The sequence below is a fragment of the Meles meles genome, chromosome 4 (genome assembly GCF_922984935.1).
Source record: "Meles meles chromosome 4, mMelMel3.1 paternal haplotype, whole genome shotgun sequence".
Classification (NCBI taxonomy): domain Eukaryota; kingdom Metazoa; phylum Chordata; class Mammalia; order Carnivora; family Mustelidae; genus Meles; species Meles meles.
This window is the reverse complement of record NC_060069.1, coordinates 90,210,502-90,226,512: the sequence shown is the minus strand read 5'-3', so window position 1 is coordinate 90,226,512 and position 16,011 is coordinate 90,210,502. Positions and strand designations below refer to the sequence as shown.

General features: G+C 38.9%; 1 protein-coding gene across 1 annotated transcript; it reads right to left on the bottom strand.

Moving 5' to 3' along the window:
* Positions 1-4,551: 4,551 nt before the first annotated feature.
* On the bottom strand, positions 4,552-13,610 carry LOC123940324 (phospholipid scramblase 4-like). Its single transcript, XM_046003013.1, has 4 exons — positions 13,497-13,610; positions 7,143-7,366; positions 5,329-5,490; positions 4,552-4,608 (listed from the first exon to the last, which is right to left on the bottom strand). The coding sequence occupies exons 2-4, from the start codon at positions 7,362-7,364 to the stop codon at positions 4,564-4,566; spliced, it is 429 nt and encodes a 142-aa protein (XP_045858969.1). The 5' UTR covers positions 7,365-7,366; positions 13,497-13,610; the 3' UTR covers positions 4,552-4,563.
* Between the last annotated feature and the right edge of the window lie 2,401 nt (positions 13,611-16,011).

Genomic DNA, 16,011 nt, shown 5'->3' with positions numbered 1-16,011 from the left:
GGTGCAAGGAACAGGGACCTGAAATAAGACCTTTTATTTCTTTCTTACATAAAAGTCTGCGGTTGGGCAGCCTAGAAATCATAGATATCTCTCTGCTAGCTCTATTAGCTCTAAGGAGACCTCAAGAACCCAGACTTTTCCTATATTTTGCTCTACTGTTCATAGTTTTCATTCCCCAGATCAGTTTGTATCACCTCTCTTGAGATATCTCTACTTGGAATGAGGAGAAAATTAAGGAGAGGCAAATAGTGTGTACCACTTCGCTTTTACAGTAGTTCCTACAGTTCACTTCTAAGAGGCCAAAACTTTGCTACCTGAACACACCTGGCTGCATGGGAGGGTAGCAAATATTCTCTTCATTCCAGGTTTCATGTGAAATGAGTGAAAACACAGGTTATAATATTATGGAAGAAGAGGAGAGACTTAAGGGACTAGCTCACTTCTACCACAATTCCTCTCCACTCCTGAAATGTCCAGATAGAAACACTGGCTTTAGAAAACACACTTGACCTTTTTCTGTCTCCTTATTTGCTTGCCTCAGATCAGGGATGAACTGCTGGCCTGGTGGGTTGGGAAGAAGACACTGGATCTGAGTAGTTCAGCCCTCTTTATCTTTGACTCCTTTCGGAGAGGCAGCCTCTCTGCAGAGAGCACACATTCCTAGCCCCTCCACAGAACAGTTTGCAGTGTCAGGCCTCCACAAGAAAGGATTAGGGTTGTTTGCCTCTGCCTGAGACTGGGAAGTAACTCTCAATCTGTACCTTTTCTGCAAAGCTATGGTTGCCAGAGAGTGTAGCCATGTCCTCTAAACAGCTCTGTCAGTACAAAAATGATGTGTTTCTCATTCCTGTGTCTATCTCTCAGGGATTTCACTCACAGCCAAAGAGCAGCAGTATTATAAAGTGGTCTCTCAAAACGCCAAAACCATGAACACATTTTTTTTTCTTAGAAAGTGAAAAAGCTATCAGTGAAGAAAAGAGCACAGTCTCCCCTTGATTTCCCTGTTCGGGCAGGTCCCACGGCCGTATCTTCAACAAGGGGCACAAATTACATGTAGACAGAAATATACGACCAAATACAGAACAGAAAGAAATATACAGATAATAGAAAACACAGAGAAGAGTGGAAATGTTATATTTGATGGAAAAATAAAAAATGAACTCAAGGAAGGAGGAAATTAAGGAACAGTACCCAGAAGAATTTTCATAGTTGGCTGTGAATGTGCCAGATCCCTGAGTAAAATATTCCATTTTAGCCATGACTTCTCCCAGGTCAACAGTCAGGCCAGGCTGTATCTGGGAAGAATTGTATCCAACTGCCCATTAGACATATTGCCTTTCCCTAAATGAAGGTAATGACTGGCTTCTATCTCTGCTCATTTGACATTCCTTGTGTTACCAGCAATTACATTTCCTCAAGGCAAGTGAATGTATCAAATGCTAAATACATTTTAACCAAAAAAATCTAAGAACAGATACAATAAGAGAACTTAAACTTAATGTGAATGACAGCTATGAAAAGAACAATCTAAGTGTATCAGTGTTTGAAATAAAATAAACCTTTATGTCATCCACGATTTAGACATTTTAAATGTTTTCATTTTTGTAACATGGTAATTTAGTTCTTCCTTCATGGTTAGAAGATTGTGATGGTATCAGTCGGAAGTTTTGAGATGAACTCTGTTAGCATGTGCTTAAAAATAATTGAGAGCATTAGAAAAATTTGAGACAGTTTAAATTTTTTTTCAGTTAAAAGGTTATTATTAGAAAAGATAGTACAGGGGCACTTGGGTGGCTTAGTTGGTTAAGCGACTGCCTTCAGCTCAGGTTATGATTCCAGAGTCCTGGGATCGAGTCCCACATCAGGCTCCCAGCTCCATGGGGAGTCTGCTTCTCCCTCTGACCTCCCTTCTCATGCTCTCTCTCACTGTCTCTCTCTCAAATAAGTAAATTTTAAAAATTAAAAAAAAAAGAAAAGATAGTACATTGAAATGTTTTAAATCTCTTAAATTTGAGAAGTGGTTGCAAGAATACTGGACAAAAAAGGGAGATTTGAAATGATAGTTCTGGATTTCTTGTATAACTCTGCATACATGAACTAGGTCTTTACAGTTTTCTCATCTTATATTAGAATATAGAGCAGAGAGTCCTTCATGTTCCTTCTAGCTCTGAAATCTTTTGGTTCTATTCATTAAAATGTACTGATTAGTGATGTAATAAATTTGGCTAAGAAATGAGCATATTTTAATAAAGAAAGCTATAAGCTAGTACTGCCCCCCCCCTTAAGACTTGTTTTCCTCAGTTTTATGGTGAGGAGGGCAAAAGGCAGCCAGCAGCAATTAATTTAAAAAACTAGATAAGTATTTTGTCATTTTAATTATTCTCTACAACATTCCTCATATCTCCCTGTCCTTGCATAAACAAGAGTTTCTAAAATTGTTTATATTCTAAATCTGTTTTATTTTTAACAAAAGAGAACAAACACCATTCAAATACTATTACCTAAGACAACTGAGCAAACATGCTCTTGAAACTGTCATGAAAAACGTGGTTTCAGCATTTTTTCCAAGATAAATTTTCCTGTCCCTTGGATTATAAAACAGTTGCTATAATATTAATCGAATGATGTTTTACCTCATAAAACAAACATTTTCAGAGGATCTCAAATTCCATATGAGTTCCATATGGCAAAAACATCATATCTGTCATCTTAAATAGAAAACAAAGAAGTATCTTTTTAGTTATTGCCAACCACTAATCACAAGAAAAATTATTTTAATTGTTATACTGATGTTTGAACATTCTTATGCCTTTGACCCTAAAATCTGTGAACCTTTTAGCAATTTTGTCCCTTTCATTTTTGGCAATGTTGCAAAGTGCATAATGTGAAAACCTAAAAGTGCTGACTAAAGTATATATTAAAGCCTATTTACATGCAAAGCCAAGCTCCTAAGAGAGAGAAATCTGTGGAGCAAAAGGGAAAAGTCTGAAAATCCTGAGTGTTACGCAGAGGCTGACACTTTCTTTGGCTTCGCTGGGGTCCCAATCTTCCTTGGCAAGGGGATTTGATTTCCCCAATCAGGCAAGGCAGTCGTGGGGCCTTGGGCCTGAGCAATGAATGTCCTATATTATAGATGCTCAATAAGGTGGGAACTCTCAAAGGAAGACAACCCAGTATAAGGGTAGACTACACAGCAAGGACTAAAAGAAAGCTTGAGCACTGGGTGTTATACGCAACTAATGTATTGTTGAATACTAGATAAAAAAATAATGATGTACTATATGTTGGCTAATTAAACATACTAATAAAAAAATTTAAAAATATAGACTCCAAAAAAAAAAAAAAAAAAAAAAAAGCAAGCAAGCAAGCTTAACTCTTTTGGCCTGTACTAGAGGTAGGGAAAATTTTGTCCATGATCAAGATTTGTACTCAATATTTAAAAATATACACATGACTTGGGAAACACCAAACTGACAGAATAACATTAAAAAATGGTCTTCTGTTTGTTACATCACTGGGACCCAACAGAAGCAAAATCAAGCCTCTCAGGAGAGCACACCCTCCGGGAAGACATCCTTGGAGCCTTCTTGGCTTCTCAGCCATGATCCTAAACTTGAGAGCACGTGAAGTAACCCACCACCATTTCACTCTATTTCTGTTCTCCTATATTCACACATAAAGAGATGAAACATCACAGAGATGAAAGAGGCACGAGGCGTAGTGGTTTAGGGCATAGGCTCTGGAACTACTTTCAAATAATGGCTTTGTGACTAACTTTGCACAAGATCTCTAACCTCAGTTTTCTGAAAGACAAATTATCGTAGCATCTGTCTTACAGATTGTTTATAAGAATTAAATGAGTTCATATGTAGGAAGCAGATAGGACCAGAACCACGCCTGAGGACAGGGAGCCCTGAAAAGGACAGCAGCTCTTAGCATCATTAGCGTCACTGCAATTGGGGGTCACTGATTGTAGAGTATCCCAGCTCTTCCACGGTTAGACTGATTCTTCTCCAAATTTACCCAGATGCCTATCCTTCTGGCCTAGAATTAAATCTTGAGGTAAAGCTAGAAACCATATGTAACAAAATTATATGATTTCACATGACAGGCTTCCTGGTTGAGAGGCAGCAGAACTAAGAACTGAAAGAAAATTTAATGGGCAACCATTATGCTACATAATTACAGAACATGTGTTTAAAACTTGCTATTTATTTTTTGTTTCTGTTTAAAACTATACTTTTTTGTAGATTTCCAGTGTAAATAATTTTTGTGATTTATAAATGTTGTGTTAACTACACTTAACTATAAATTAACTTTAAATGTTATGTTAACATACACATATTTTGGTTCTTCAGACTCCAGAAAATTTTACACATAAAACTCCTCTAAGACACACACATGGTTGAGTACACTGAAGATGGCTTTTACCTCAAGAGTGGATGTGCCAGGGGTGCCTGGGTGGCTCAATCGGTTGAGCATCTGCCTTCAACTCAGGTCATGATGCCAGGGTCAGGGTCCTGCGATCAAGCCCTGCATTGGGCTCCCTGCTCAGCAGAGAGCCTACTTCTCCCTCTCCCCTTGCTTGTGCTCTCTCTTTCTCATTCTCTCTCTAATAAATAAAATTTAAAAAAAGAAAAAAGAGTGGATGTGTCATGGTCATCCCAGCCCCAGCACCCTCCCCTTGCCACCACATACACAAGTGGACACTGACCACCAGCCTCCTCCAGAACCTGGGAGAACAGGGTTAGGACCCCAGGCTTCTGCTGGGCCTTTGAGACCCATCAGCTCTTCAAGTGCTCATGTCAGCTAATTCCACCTGTTCTGCTTCCCCTCCTCCAGGAGCTCTCATGTCTCTCCCTTTCTTTCCAGCTCCTTTCATTACAATTACACCAGAGGGAAGAAGTTCCTCAGCACCCTGTCTCCTTACTATTAACTCCTGATGAATTTCAGCTTTGTCTCTGAACAATAAGACTGACACTTAGCTCATGGTGTGGTAGTGAGAACCATGTGATACGTACGTGCAAACTGACAAACTGCATTCATTTTACACCAAGAAATCTTGTTGAGCTTCATACTATAGTTATATACTGACTTGTTTTACACTTGCTGAGGGACAGAGGACTATTCTGCACATCTTTGCATTTCCTTAATACCTAGCACAGTAGCTTACAATTATTTCATCATACTTGCTCTATTTATTTTATAAGTGATGTTGTAAACCTCATTTCAATTACATGGAAAAGTACACTGTAACAGGATCATTCTGCAGTTGGTCAGTTCATGGAGAAAAAAAGCTCTAAAAACATTATTTTACCATTAGTTTACCTCAAAAACTGAATCTGAACCACAGCCGTAGGTTGAACATGGCCCACGCACTCTCATCACATTTTCTTTCTTCTCATTCTGGATGCTGTAAACTGCCCTGCACAGGTTCCAGTGTTCTGCCACAAAACCAATGGTGTCACCGGGAGGACACTGTACCTCCAGCTGCAAATGAGGAAGTGAGAGAGGGGAGGAAGCTGGGCACGATGTATACGTGGACACACCACCTAGATGTGCTCTGAAAACTTTTAAGGACTAAGGAAATTGTTGAGAGAGAGAGAGTCTTCCACAGGCCACTCATACTTCTAAAGTTCTCGCTGTGTGTGGAAGCAAAGCAAGGCCCTGACTGCTCTTTCCCTTGGCCATTTCTTGGGGTTGTCATTGGAGGGAGCAACCTTGAGGGATGAAGTCACATTTTTCTTCAGGACACAAGGGAGACTTGATTGTCACTTGCTCTGGAACAGCCAGTTCCTTCTCTAAGTCTGTGGTGGGCATGGTTATGAAAGGGATTTTTGTGGTGATGAAATTGTCAGGTATCTGCATTGTGTGGTGCACACAGGAATCAACACAGGTGATCAAACCTCAGAGAACTGAATACACACACACACACACACACACACACAAGAATACAAGTAAAACTGGAAAAATGAGAAAAAAATCTATCATGAAATAAATGTTCTATAAATTGAGTACATTTAAAATTTTGATTAGCTTTACTACATCATGGCTTACTTTAATCATGGAAGGCTAAATTTATACAATTTGAGAAGAAAACCCAACTCATGAGTATGAATCTAAAAGGATTAAGGATTAAAGGTGAAGATTCATCTCAAATATCAGGCCATAATTACAGAAACAGTAATGATGGAGGAAGATACCTGGGAACAACGTTCTCTGAGCACTGTACTATCTGCCAGGTACTGTAATGAACAGTTAACATTTATTTACTACTTAATCTTCAAAGCAATCCTGTGTACAGATACTATTATTATTTCCATCTTATAGGAAATCAAAACACAGTGATGGTTGTAAATAAATTAACATATAATGTGTGCTGGCACTTACTATGTCTTTTAAATATCCCAGGAATCCTATGGGGTATTGTTGTGCATATTTATGCACCAGCACACTGAGGCCCAAAGAAGTTAAGTAAATTGCACCATTTAAGTAGGTGACATATCCGGGATTCGAAATTCTCGTGGACCTCTCACTAAAGCTGCTTCTTTCCCTGCAGCAAACAGCCTTCCTAGAGCCACATGGGTTGTAGACAAGGAACCCAACTGTAACTCAGAACGCCTGCTCTGTAGGTCCCGCCCTCAGGGGACTGTAACCTCACCAGGCACTTCATCTTTCTGAGCCACCCCTTCTTTATCTGTGGCAAGTGTGGACTGGGATGGGGAGCGTAAAGTCATCCAAGGTCTCTTCCAATTCTAAAAGTATTCGATGATGTCCAGCGACATCTTATCTGGGGATACGTAGCTACATTTAGACAAATGTGTGGGACTTCTGTTTTAGGTCATCAATACATTTCCAATTCACTAGACACAACTGACAGAATTATGGTCGCTGAATAAATAACCCGAATTTGTGCCTGACCCCCCGACTAGCACTGGAAGGCAAGAATCCACAAGAAAAAGCCCTCTGCGCTTTTCCTTGCGTGAGACAATGTGGCCTCCCCCCCACCCCCCACTCTCTTCTTTCATTCTGATCATCAGAGCCAGTGAAAATCCCCTCCTGTGTCATTCTGGAAGGAGCACAAGCGTGCTGGGAAGACTTGGATCAGGAAGAAACCAGAGATAAGACCTGCATTCTCTGACCTCTTGCCTGGCGGAGGGACAACAGAGGCAACAGCAGGTGCATCTGAAAGGTCTCTGCATTGTCATGATTTCTCGGCCCATACAGTCGGTGACCCGGAGGACGAAGGGCCTTAGAGTCCGATAAGCATTTCTGGTAAAGTCGTCTGTGTCTTCAGTTACAAAGTAAACCATTAGGTCCAGATAGATAATATCATATCTATTATTAGTTTCAAAAGATGTCATCACTAAAAAAATAAAATGAGAAAGACACTTCAAATTAGAAGCAGTTAAAATGGGCCTCGAGTATTTGTATAGCATTTCTTAGTATGTAAAGAAAAAAAGCTATTTCAAAATTTCACTGAAGCATATGCAATTGCTTGGAACATGAAAATATTTTATAATCCTTATAAGCATTGGGATTTAAAACATTTATTTTAAGCTCAGAGCAAGATGATTTTAAAATGTTTATTCATGTAACAGGAAAGATTGAAAACATCTAAGATGATCATGTCTTATATAACACCTGTATTCAGAGAACTTTAGTTTTAAAAAATATTTTAATGAAATTACACATTGCATCACAAGTGAGTCAGCTCATGAAATATGGTAAGATGACCAAGGTCATTACAAACTGCAAACAGAAAAAGGAACCAAGAAGAGCTGGAGGCCTTACATACAGCCAAAGGAATGTGTAAAATTGTTGCTTTACGGGTCAGGAATAATTTCCTATGAACAGAGGACAAGCTTCGTGTTTACTGTGCTCATTTCTTCCTCCTTCCAGCAAATCTAGATCCTGCTGGTCCCTCACTAAGTCTTTTATTTTCTCTGCTCTTTTTTCCCCCTCATTTATAAAATGTGAATAATGGGGGTAGAAAGAGGGAATAAGTGTAATGGTGTTGACCAGATAATAGAGAAGATCTTTTTCAATCTAAGATCCAATATTTTATGATTTATAAATTAATAAAATTGTACAAAAAATCCCCTCTTTAAGTTTCTAGGACAGTTTTTCCTCTTTGAACCACTAAAAATGATCAGTATGAATAAAGAACTGGGTATCAAATAATATTGATTCTAAAATTGCTGATCACCACTGAAGTACACATATTTTCCAGGGGTTCAAAATGCTGAAGAATGTGTATGTTGTCCAACTCCTGGGATAGAAAGAAGTAATTAGGGAAGATAGAATAACAGAATTAAAACAAGTTCGCACTAGAAAAGAAATTGACAGAACTTATTGCCATGTATCAATTGATTTTAAAAATATCTTTTTTTTTTTTTTTTTTTTTTTAAGATTATTTATTTATTTGATAGAGAGAGATCACAAGTAGACAGAGAGGCAGGCAGAGAGAGAGAGAGAGGGAAGCAGGCTCCCCGCCGAGCAGAGAGCCCAATGCGGGACTCGATCCCAGGACCCCGAGATCATGACCCGAGCCGAAGGCAGCGGCCCAACCCACTGAGCCACCCAGGTGCCCCTAAAAATATCTTTAATGTAAATTAATTAATTACAAATACATTTTATCAAGTGAAATTAACCTGTCTGTACCTGATCATATATAAGGAGAACTGTCTAATTAGGAAAAACACTTTCCTCCAGTTATACTCTAGAAGACTAAAAAATTAAATAATGTTTTTGATAAACTATCAGAAAATCACCTTCAGCTATAGTAACAGAATATAGAAGAAGCTGTGTTGACATAGATTGTTTCTAGCTTAGTCCCTATTAACTGGCCTCAATGACCTACAGACTGGTGTTGCTCAGGAGTTCAGGATGGTTTAACATGGACCAGCCACAGAGAAGACAATCATCTCAGTGGCTTAGGGAGAGGGAGTCAGCCAGGGTGACCCTCGCACAGAAGTGTCCAATTTTATATTATTTCACGGGTACCTCTGACAGATTAATATACTGATTCCATTCACTTGGTTTACTAAGCACCATGCTCTTCCCTAGGTGTTCACTTTTTTTTTTTTAAGATTTTATTTATTTATTTGACAGAGAGAGAGATCACAAGTAGGCAGAGAGGCAGGCAGAGAGGCAGGCAGAGAGAGAGAGGGAAGCAGGCTCCCTGCTGAGCAGAAAGCCCGATGTGGGGCTTGATCCCAGGACCCTGAGACCATAACCTGAGCCCAAGGCAGCGGCTTAACCCACTGAGCCACCCAGGCGCCCCTAGGTGTTCACTTTTAATTAAAGGAGGGTCCAAGAGGGCAGGAAGCTCATAAACAGGATTAGGGCAAAGGACAGGAAACATTCTGGGATATGACCCCTTGAAAAGGGAAATTGGAAGTACCATTAGATATGATTTTTATCTTAGTTTTATTTTGGGATTACTCCCAAGATGCTTGAATCTTTCTAGTGGAGGAAAAAAACTCCTCCAGGACAGACTGATCCTGTCTTACACAATTTCCTGTCATTCCTAATTTCTGAGCTTGGAACATTGGCTGAAATGTCATATTTCCTTAAATATTTGTTGAATAAGTTAATGAATAGATTTTGAAATGAATAAAATTGAAAGTGACTTAACTGGACATGAATGTTTAATCATGTGCTTAATTATAAGATGTCAGGTTTGGCCAGCAAACCCCGAGATGGTGAATGAAAAGATTACTCCAGACACCTTAGTAGGAGAAAGGAGAGGCCTGGGGCCTGACGCTCTAGTTGCAAAAGGCCTCAAGCCAAGCTTTGTCTACACTTTTATTGGGGTCTTATCAATGCACCAGGTGTAAGTGCAAAGCTAGGAGGAAAGTGTAACTAACTTTAAGGGTCAGGATAATAATATATGGGGCAGCATATGATAAGGGCGAGGAGGCAAGGAGTTTGTGAAGTTCGTGATCACCAAAGGTGCCTGTTTTTCTTCAAAATTTCTCCCTAGATGAGAACCTCGAGCAGCAGTAAGAATCTAGCTGCTTTCAGCCAAGAAACTTCCAAAAAGGCCCAACGTTCGGGGCATCCTCCTTTACTTTTCTATTAGTCCCATCCAGGGAGGCAGATACAAGTCAGATTTTGTCTGTCCAGGTACTGTGAATTCCCACAATGAGAGAGTGGAGAACACAGTCCATGTTTAATTCAAGACTTTTTCTTGTATGAAAACACAGCCAGGTGAAGGGGTCTACACATCTCTTATAACTTTTCAAAAGTGCCCCCCAAAATGGCTTACAGTCCTATTTAAAAAATTCCAGGATTTTAAACTCTAGGACTAGAAGACAAAAAAATTCACTGTTTCATAAAGTGTCCACCGCTAGGCAAAACAGCCCAAAGAAATGAAGCCCTTAAACATGGGAGAAGTTTGGGGTGCCTGGGTGGCTCAGTGGGTTAAAGCCTCTGCCATTGTCGGGTCATGATTGCGGGGTCCTGGGATCAAGCCCCACATTGGGCTCTCTGCTCAGCAGGGAGTCTGATTCCCCCTCTCTCTCCCTGCTGCCTCTCTGCCCACTTGTGATCTTTGTCAAATAAATAAATAAAATCTTTAAAAAAATGGGAGAAGTTTACCTAATAAGACACAGTGGCCACTGAGGAGCAATTCTTTAAGAAGCTAGTGAAGTTGCTGGCAAAGTCAAAGTTCAGAAACCATGAAATCCTGCTGTGTTGGACAGAACTCCTCTGAGGAGTCGTGATATCCTTCAAATGGGATCTCAAAAGTCTGGAGAAGCTAGAGGAAAGCGACTGGGTATGTGCCTTCCACTCACACCTAAGCAGGCATTTCAACTAAATAGCCTCATTACAGTATCTCATCCATGCAGTGGGTCCTGGGTGCCAGCAATTGTATCAGACATTGATAATTCTCAGAACTGCCCAGTAGGATAGAGATAGTTAATACTATTTTATAGATGAAGAAATTGAAACATCGAATATTTAAGAAATTTGTTCAAGGTTACAGAACTAGTAGGGAATAAAGACAGAATTAAAAACTACATTATCTAGCTCTAAACCCGGTTTTGTTTTTTACCTGTTTCTGGTTTTGTTTCTTAATTCATCCATTTTCAAAAGGGAAAACTGAATCCCTCATATCTATCATTTAACCTCTGTCAGGATAATGGAAGAAGTGGAGCAATTTTATTTTTTATTTTAATAAACAATTTTAAAGCTGTACAGTTTTAAAAAGATGGGGAAATGGTCTAGGAGACTCCAGACTTACAAGGAGAAATTATTATTATTGTGCAAGTATAAAAAGATTTCCTAAAATTTATTAACTATAAGCATCCTGTAAGCTTCTAAAATAACAAAGGGGCTTACTCTAGCACTTCAATGACTTCATGTGTATTTTATAGTTATTTTACAAAGGGACAGTTTAGTAAAATTTTTGGCTACAAATTCCAGTTTCTTCATCCAATTGTACTGCCTTTCACACATCGTTTTGACAGTGGTGTATTGATAGTTTTCAATGTACAAGGTTAATATATTGAATTGCAAAAGGAATTTGTCAACTTCAAGGAATATTTTATTGATTATGTGGGGAGTGAAGTATTGAATCAGAGTCCCTTGTTTATAATGAACTTAAATACCTCCTGTTTCCAAGACAAAGAGGGTCTTCCAAGACAGAAGAATCTAATGCTAGCTATATCTCAGTTTCACTAGGTAAATTTTTTGAGTTTACACCATTTGAATTTACAACCAAATCTGCTTATCCCTCAACTGTATGACCTAGGTTTCAGAGTAATTGCATAATTTTTATACAGAAGGGATTTAAGGGACCACCACTTTGTGGGAAGAGGCCTCACAGACTTGGCTTGAAGCTATGTGTGCTTGGTAGGCACCTTATGTTTACCTGATAATAGGTTTTTATATAGGCTAGAGTAGCTGGTGAAATTATGGCAGGGGAAAGCAAGGGGCCAAGTCACCTGATGAGTTTGTCACTGAGTGTTCTGTTCCTTCATGTTGCCTTTTTTAAAAACGGTTTTATTTATTCATGAGGGAGGGAGAGAGCAGGAGGAGCAGCAGAAGGACAGAGGCAAGCAAACTCCACGCTGAGTGCAGAGCCCCATGCAAGGCTTCATCTCATGACCCTGAGATCATGACCAAAGCCTGACAGACTGAGCCACCCAGGCACCTTATGTTGTCTTTCTTGATGTTTACACTTACTTCCAAGTAAATGACACTCCAGTTGGCATCTATGATAGCTTTTTTTCCTAACCCTATTTTTCTAATTTCCTTCAGGAGGACATCTTGAATATCTTACAACTCAGTCTGAATCCTTTATGAAAGTCATACTCTTCCTACTAAAAATATTCTTATACTTTTGCTCCCCCTTCACATATCTGAAATCAGTATCACTGCTACTATAGTCTCACAAGTGGACCTCTGTCATCACTGACCTACCACCTTTACCCACTGTATCCAGCCTGCGTCTCTTTTTGTTGGGTCCCCAAGGTCATATTTCTTAAGAAAATACTTTGCAGTTGTATAGAGTACCTGAGCTAATAAGTATTCCAGACCATGAGGGCAGTTTGGCACAGGAATTGACTCTGGCATCCATGCTGTTGGAGCAGATTGATTGAACAATGGACATCTGCCAGGCCAGTACTATATAAGATGAGGGCCACCATGAGGGCTGGTATGAGGGGAAGGTACTGAGCTGATGTGGACTGTAGTATCCCATAAGCAAGCTTCCTGGGTAGTATGCAAGTGAAGGGGCAGTAGCTACTGGGGACTCTGTGTCCAAAATCAAATGCAAAAATTACACATGGTTGAAACTACATTGTATTGAAACTTAGCACAAATTTTTACATGGAAATTACATGGGTCACATGACAGCTTCTTGAAAATGGTAAGAGATTTCATTTTCTGAGGGAAGGACATGCCAGGTACCAAAAATGTAGTAGAGGGTCTTCCAGATTATTAACTCATTTAATCCTCTTAAACCTTGTGAAATAGTTATGCTCACCTCACAAATGCAAAAACTAAGGTTGAAGAGATGAAGTGTAATTTGAGAGCCTCTCTATGCCAATCTCATAAGGTTGCTGCAGGGTTAGCCCAGGGACTGAAATAAATAAAGCACTTTGTAAATTTCTATTTTTTTTTTTCACATTAAAAATATTTTTATTGAAGGGGGCGCCTGGGTGGCTCAGTGGGTTAAAGCCTCTGCCTTCGGCTCAGGTCATGATCCCAGGCTCCTGGGATCGAGCCCTGCATCGGGCTCTCTGCTCAGTAGGGAGCCTGCTTCCCCACACCCCACCACTCTGCCTGCCTCTCTGCCTACTTGTGATCTCTGTCTGTCAAATAAATAAATAAAATCTTAAAAAAAATTTTTTATTGAAATATAATTAACATACAATATTACGTTAGTTTCAGGTATGCAAATTTCTATTTTTATATTCTTTATACTATTGTTAAGTTTATATAGATGGCAAGTGGTAACACTGGAATTCGAATTCACATCTCACCTTCAAAATGGTGACTTGAAGACTGCTATATTGTTGCTAGCCCCATCACTTCTTCATCCTCATCTGTTTCCACACTGTTCTCTTTCAACCAGGGGTCAGTTTAATTTCAGCTTGGTCAATGTAAATAAGACCACAGTCAAGAAAATCAGATTTCTTTTAAGAATCACAATATTTAAGAAGAGAAGCACTCAAATCATGAATTAGTATGAGGGTACCACTAATGTATGACTTCAGATTTTGCTTCTTTTATCAAATGTCAAATGTCTCAAAAGAAGCATGCTTAGAATCAGCCAGGATGGATCAGAGCAGGCTTAGTAAGGAGCTTGAACTCCTGCCCAGCAGTAACAAGGAGCACTTCATCCCCTTTTCTGTGAAAGGAAGCCTGGTCTCCTGCCATCCACTGGGGAAGCAGGGATTTCACAAGGATTTTACATGGATTGCTAACAATGTGGAGAATTAACAGCATTTAGATATGAGAGTGTCCATACTGCTGAGATGTAGCTATAGTGTTAAAAAAGTAAAATCTGGATACTTTTACCACCAGATTTGGTGTGTTTTGTTTTACTTTCTTGGATTTAAAGTAATTAATTATTTTATTTACATAAGTAACTGGGCTCTGGTTGATTACAACTGGGTACCTAATAATTTCCTAAGTTATCCCTAGCATTGGAAAGCCTTTACTGAAACCATTTGAGGGAGAGAACCCCAGTTGCCTTTCTATGAACTTCTAGGAAAGGCCAGAACAAAAAGTAAAGAAAAGCCAAGCCTACAGCAAAAAAGATGCTCTCTTCCTGATCCCAGAAAAAAGAGAGTTTTTTTAAAAAAAGTACTGTGGTTGAAAAACTAAATAAATGAGATAAGGCCAATAATTTATTTTTCAGATTTCATTACAGATTGATTTTAGCTAAAATGAAATAAAACCAACTCTATGTTAGCAGAAGAGTTCAGCTGAGACCTGATGTAAACTGGCTGAAGCCTTGATTATATTTGTGTCTTCTTATTTTGAATATTCTTATCATTTTTGTTTCAGGAACTTATTGTGAATCACTAGCTTAATTTTATAGCCTACTGATGGATCTGCAGTTTGGAAAATACATTATTAAAAGTGTTTCTCAAACTTAGCTGTTGATAAGAACCAACCAACCAACCAAATAGGATATTTTTCTTTTTCAGGATCTGTCTTGGAGATTCTGATTCAATAGATGGCCAGGACCTGCATTTTTATATTAGCAAAAGAAATTCACATTATTTTGATGGACCCAGTATATTAAGCTACACTTTAAGAAACAACAGGTTAGAATTTTTTCTAAAACTTAAGATATAATCTGCCATCAAAAGTCAATGTATGTAGCAACATTACTCATAACGGTCAAAAAGTAGAAAGAATTCAAATATCCATGAAGTGATAAATGCATAAACAAGGTGTTTATACAATGAAATACAATTCAGCACACCTGCTACAACATGGATAAATCTTGACAATATTCTGAGTGAAAAAAGCCAGATGTAAAAGGCTATACATGTTATGATTCCACTTATATGAAATATCAGAATAGGCAAAACTATACAGCTATAAATAGATTAGTGGTTGCCAGGGCTAGGGAAAAAACAAAATGTGGAGTGAGTGATAATGGATATGACTTATCTAGGACATGATGAAAATAATCCGGATTAAATAGTAGTGATGATATGGGTTTGCAGCAAACTTTAAATTGGGATTTTCTGGAGTGCCTGGGTGGCTCAGATGGTTGAGCATCTATCTGCCTTTGGCAAGGGTCATGACCTCCAGCTCCTGGGATCCAGCCCCACGTTGGGCTCCCAGCTCAGGGAGGGAGTATACTTGTCCCTCTCCATTTCCCTCTGCCTCTCCCCCTGCTTGTGAAATCTCTGTCTCTGTGTCTCTCGCAAATGAATAAATAAAAAATCTAAAAAAAAAAAAAAAATTAGGATTTTTCTGAAGAATCTCAGATCAGGAATTAAGTTTAATATTGCCCCAAAGGATACACAAGATTGTCATCTAGTAACATTGCTCACAAGGACTGGAGAATTTCTAAGGTCCTTTTGTACCATTTGGTTTTGAAATATCTGTATTATAATTTTTTAATTGAAAAATAAAGTGGTCCTGGGGTGGGGGGAAATAGTATGATGGCAACCCTGTGGATATACTAAAAACCACTGAATTATACACTTTCAAGTGGTGAATTTTATGTATGTGAGTTATACCTCCATTTAAAAAAAAGGAAGATAAATCACCTGAAAGACATAGAAATAAGACACAGAATGAAGTAAAATACTGAGAAAGGGCCAGATGGAACTTGGCCATAATACAGGATTGTCAAGATCCTGGATTTAGCAGGCACTGAGCCAGTACTGAGTGGTTATACTGGATTACAGCCATACAATATATACACAAAGGAAAAAGGAAAAGGAAACTCTACTGTTTTCAGAAAACACTGCAGGGGCAGAGACTACCTGAGCTCCACTGATCTTATTTCTAGAATGAAATAACATCTCT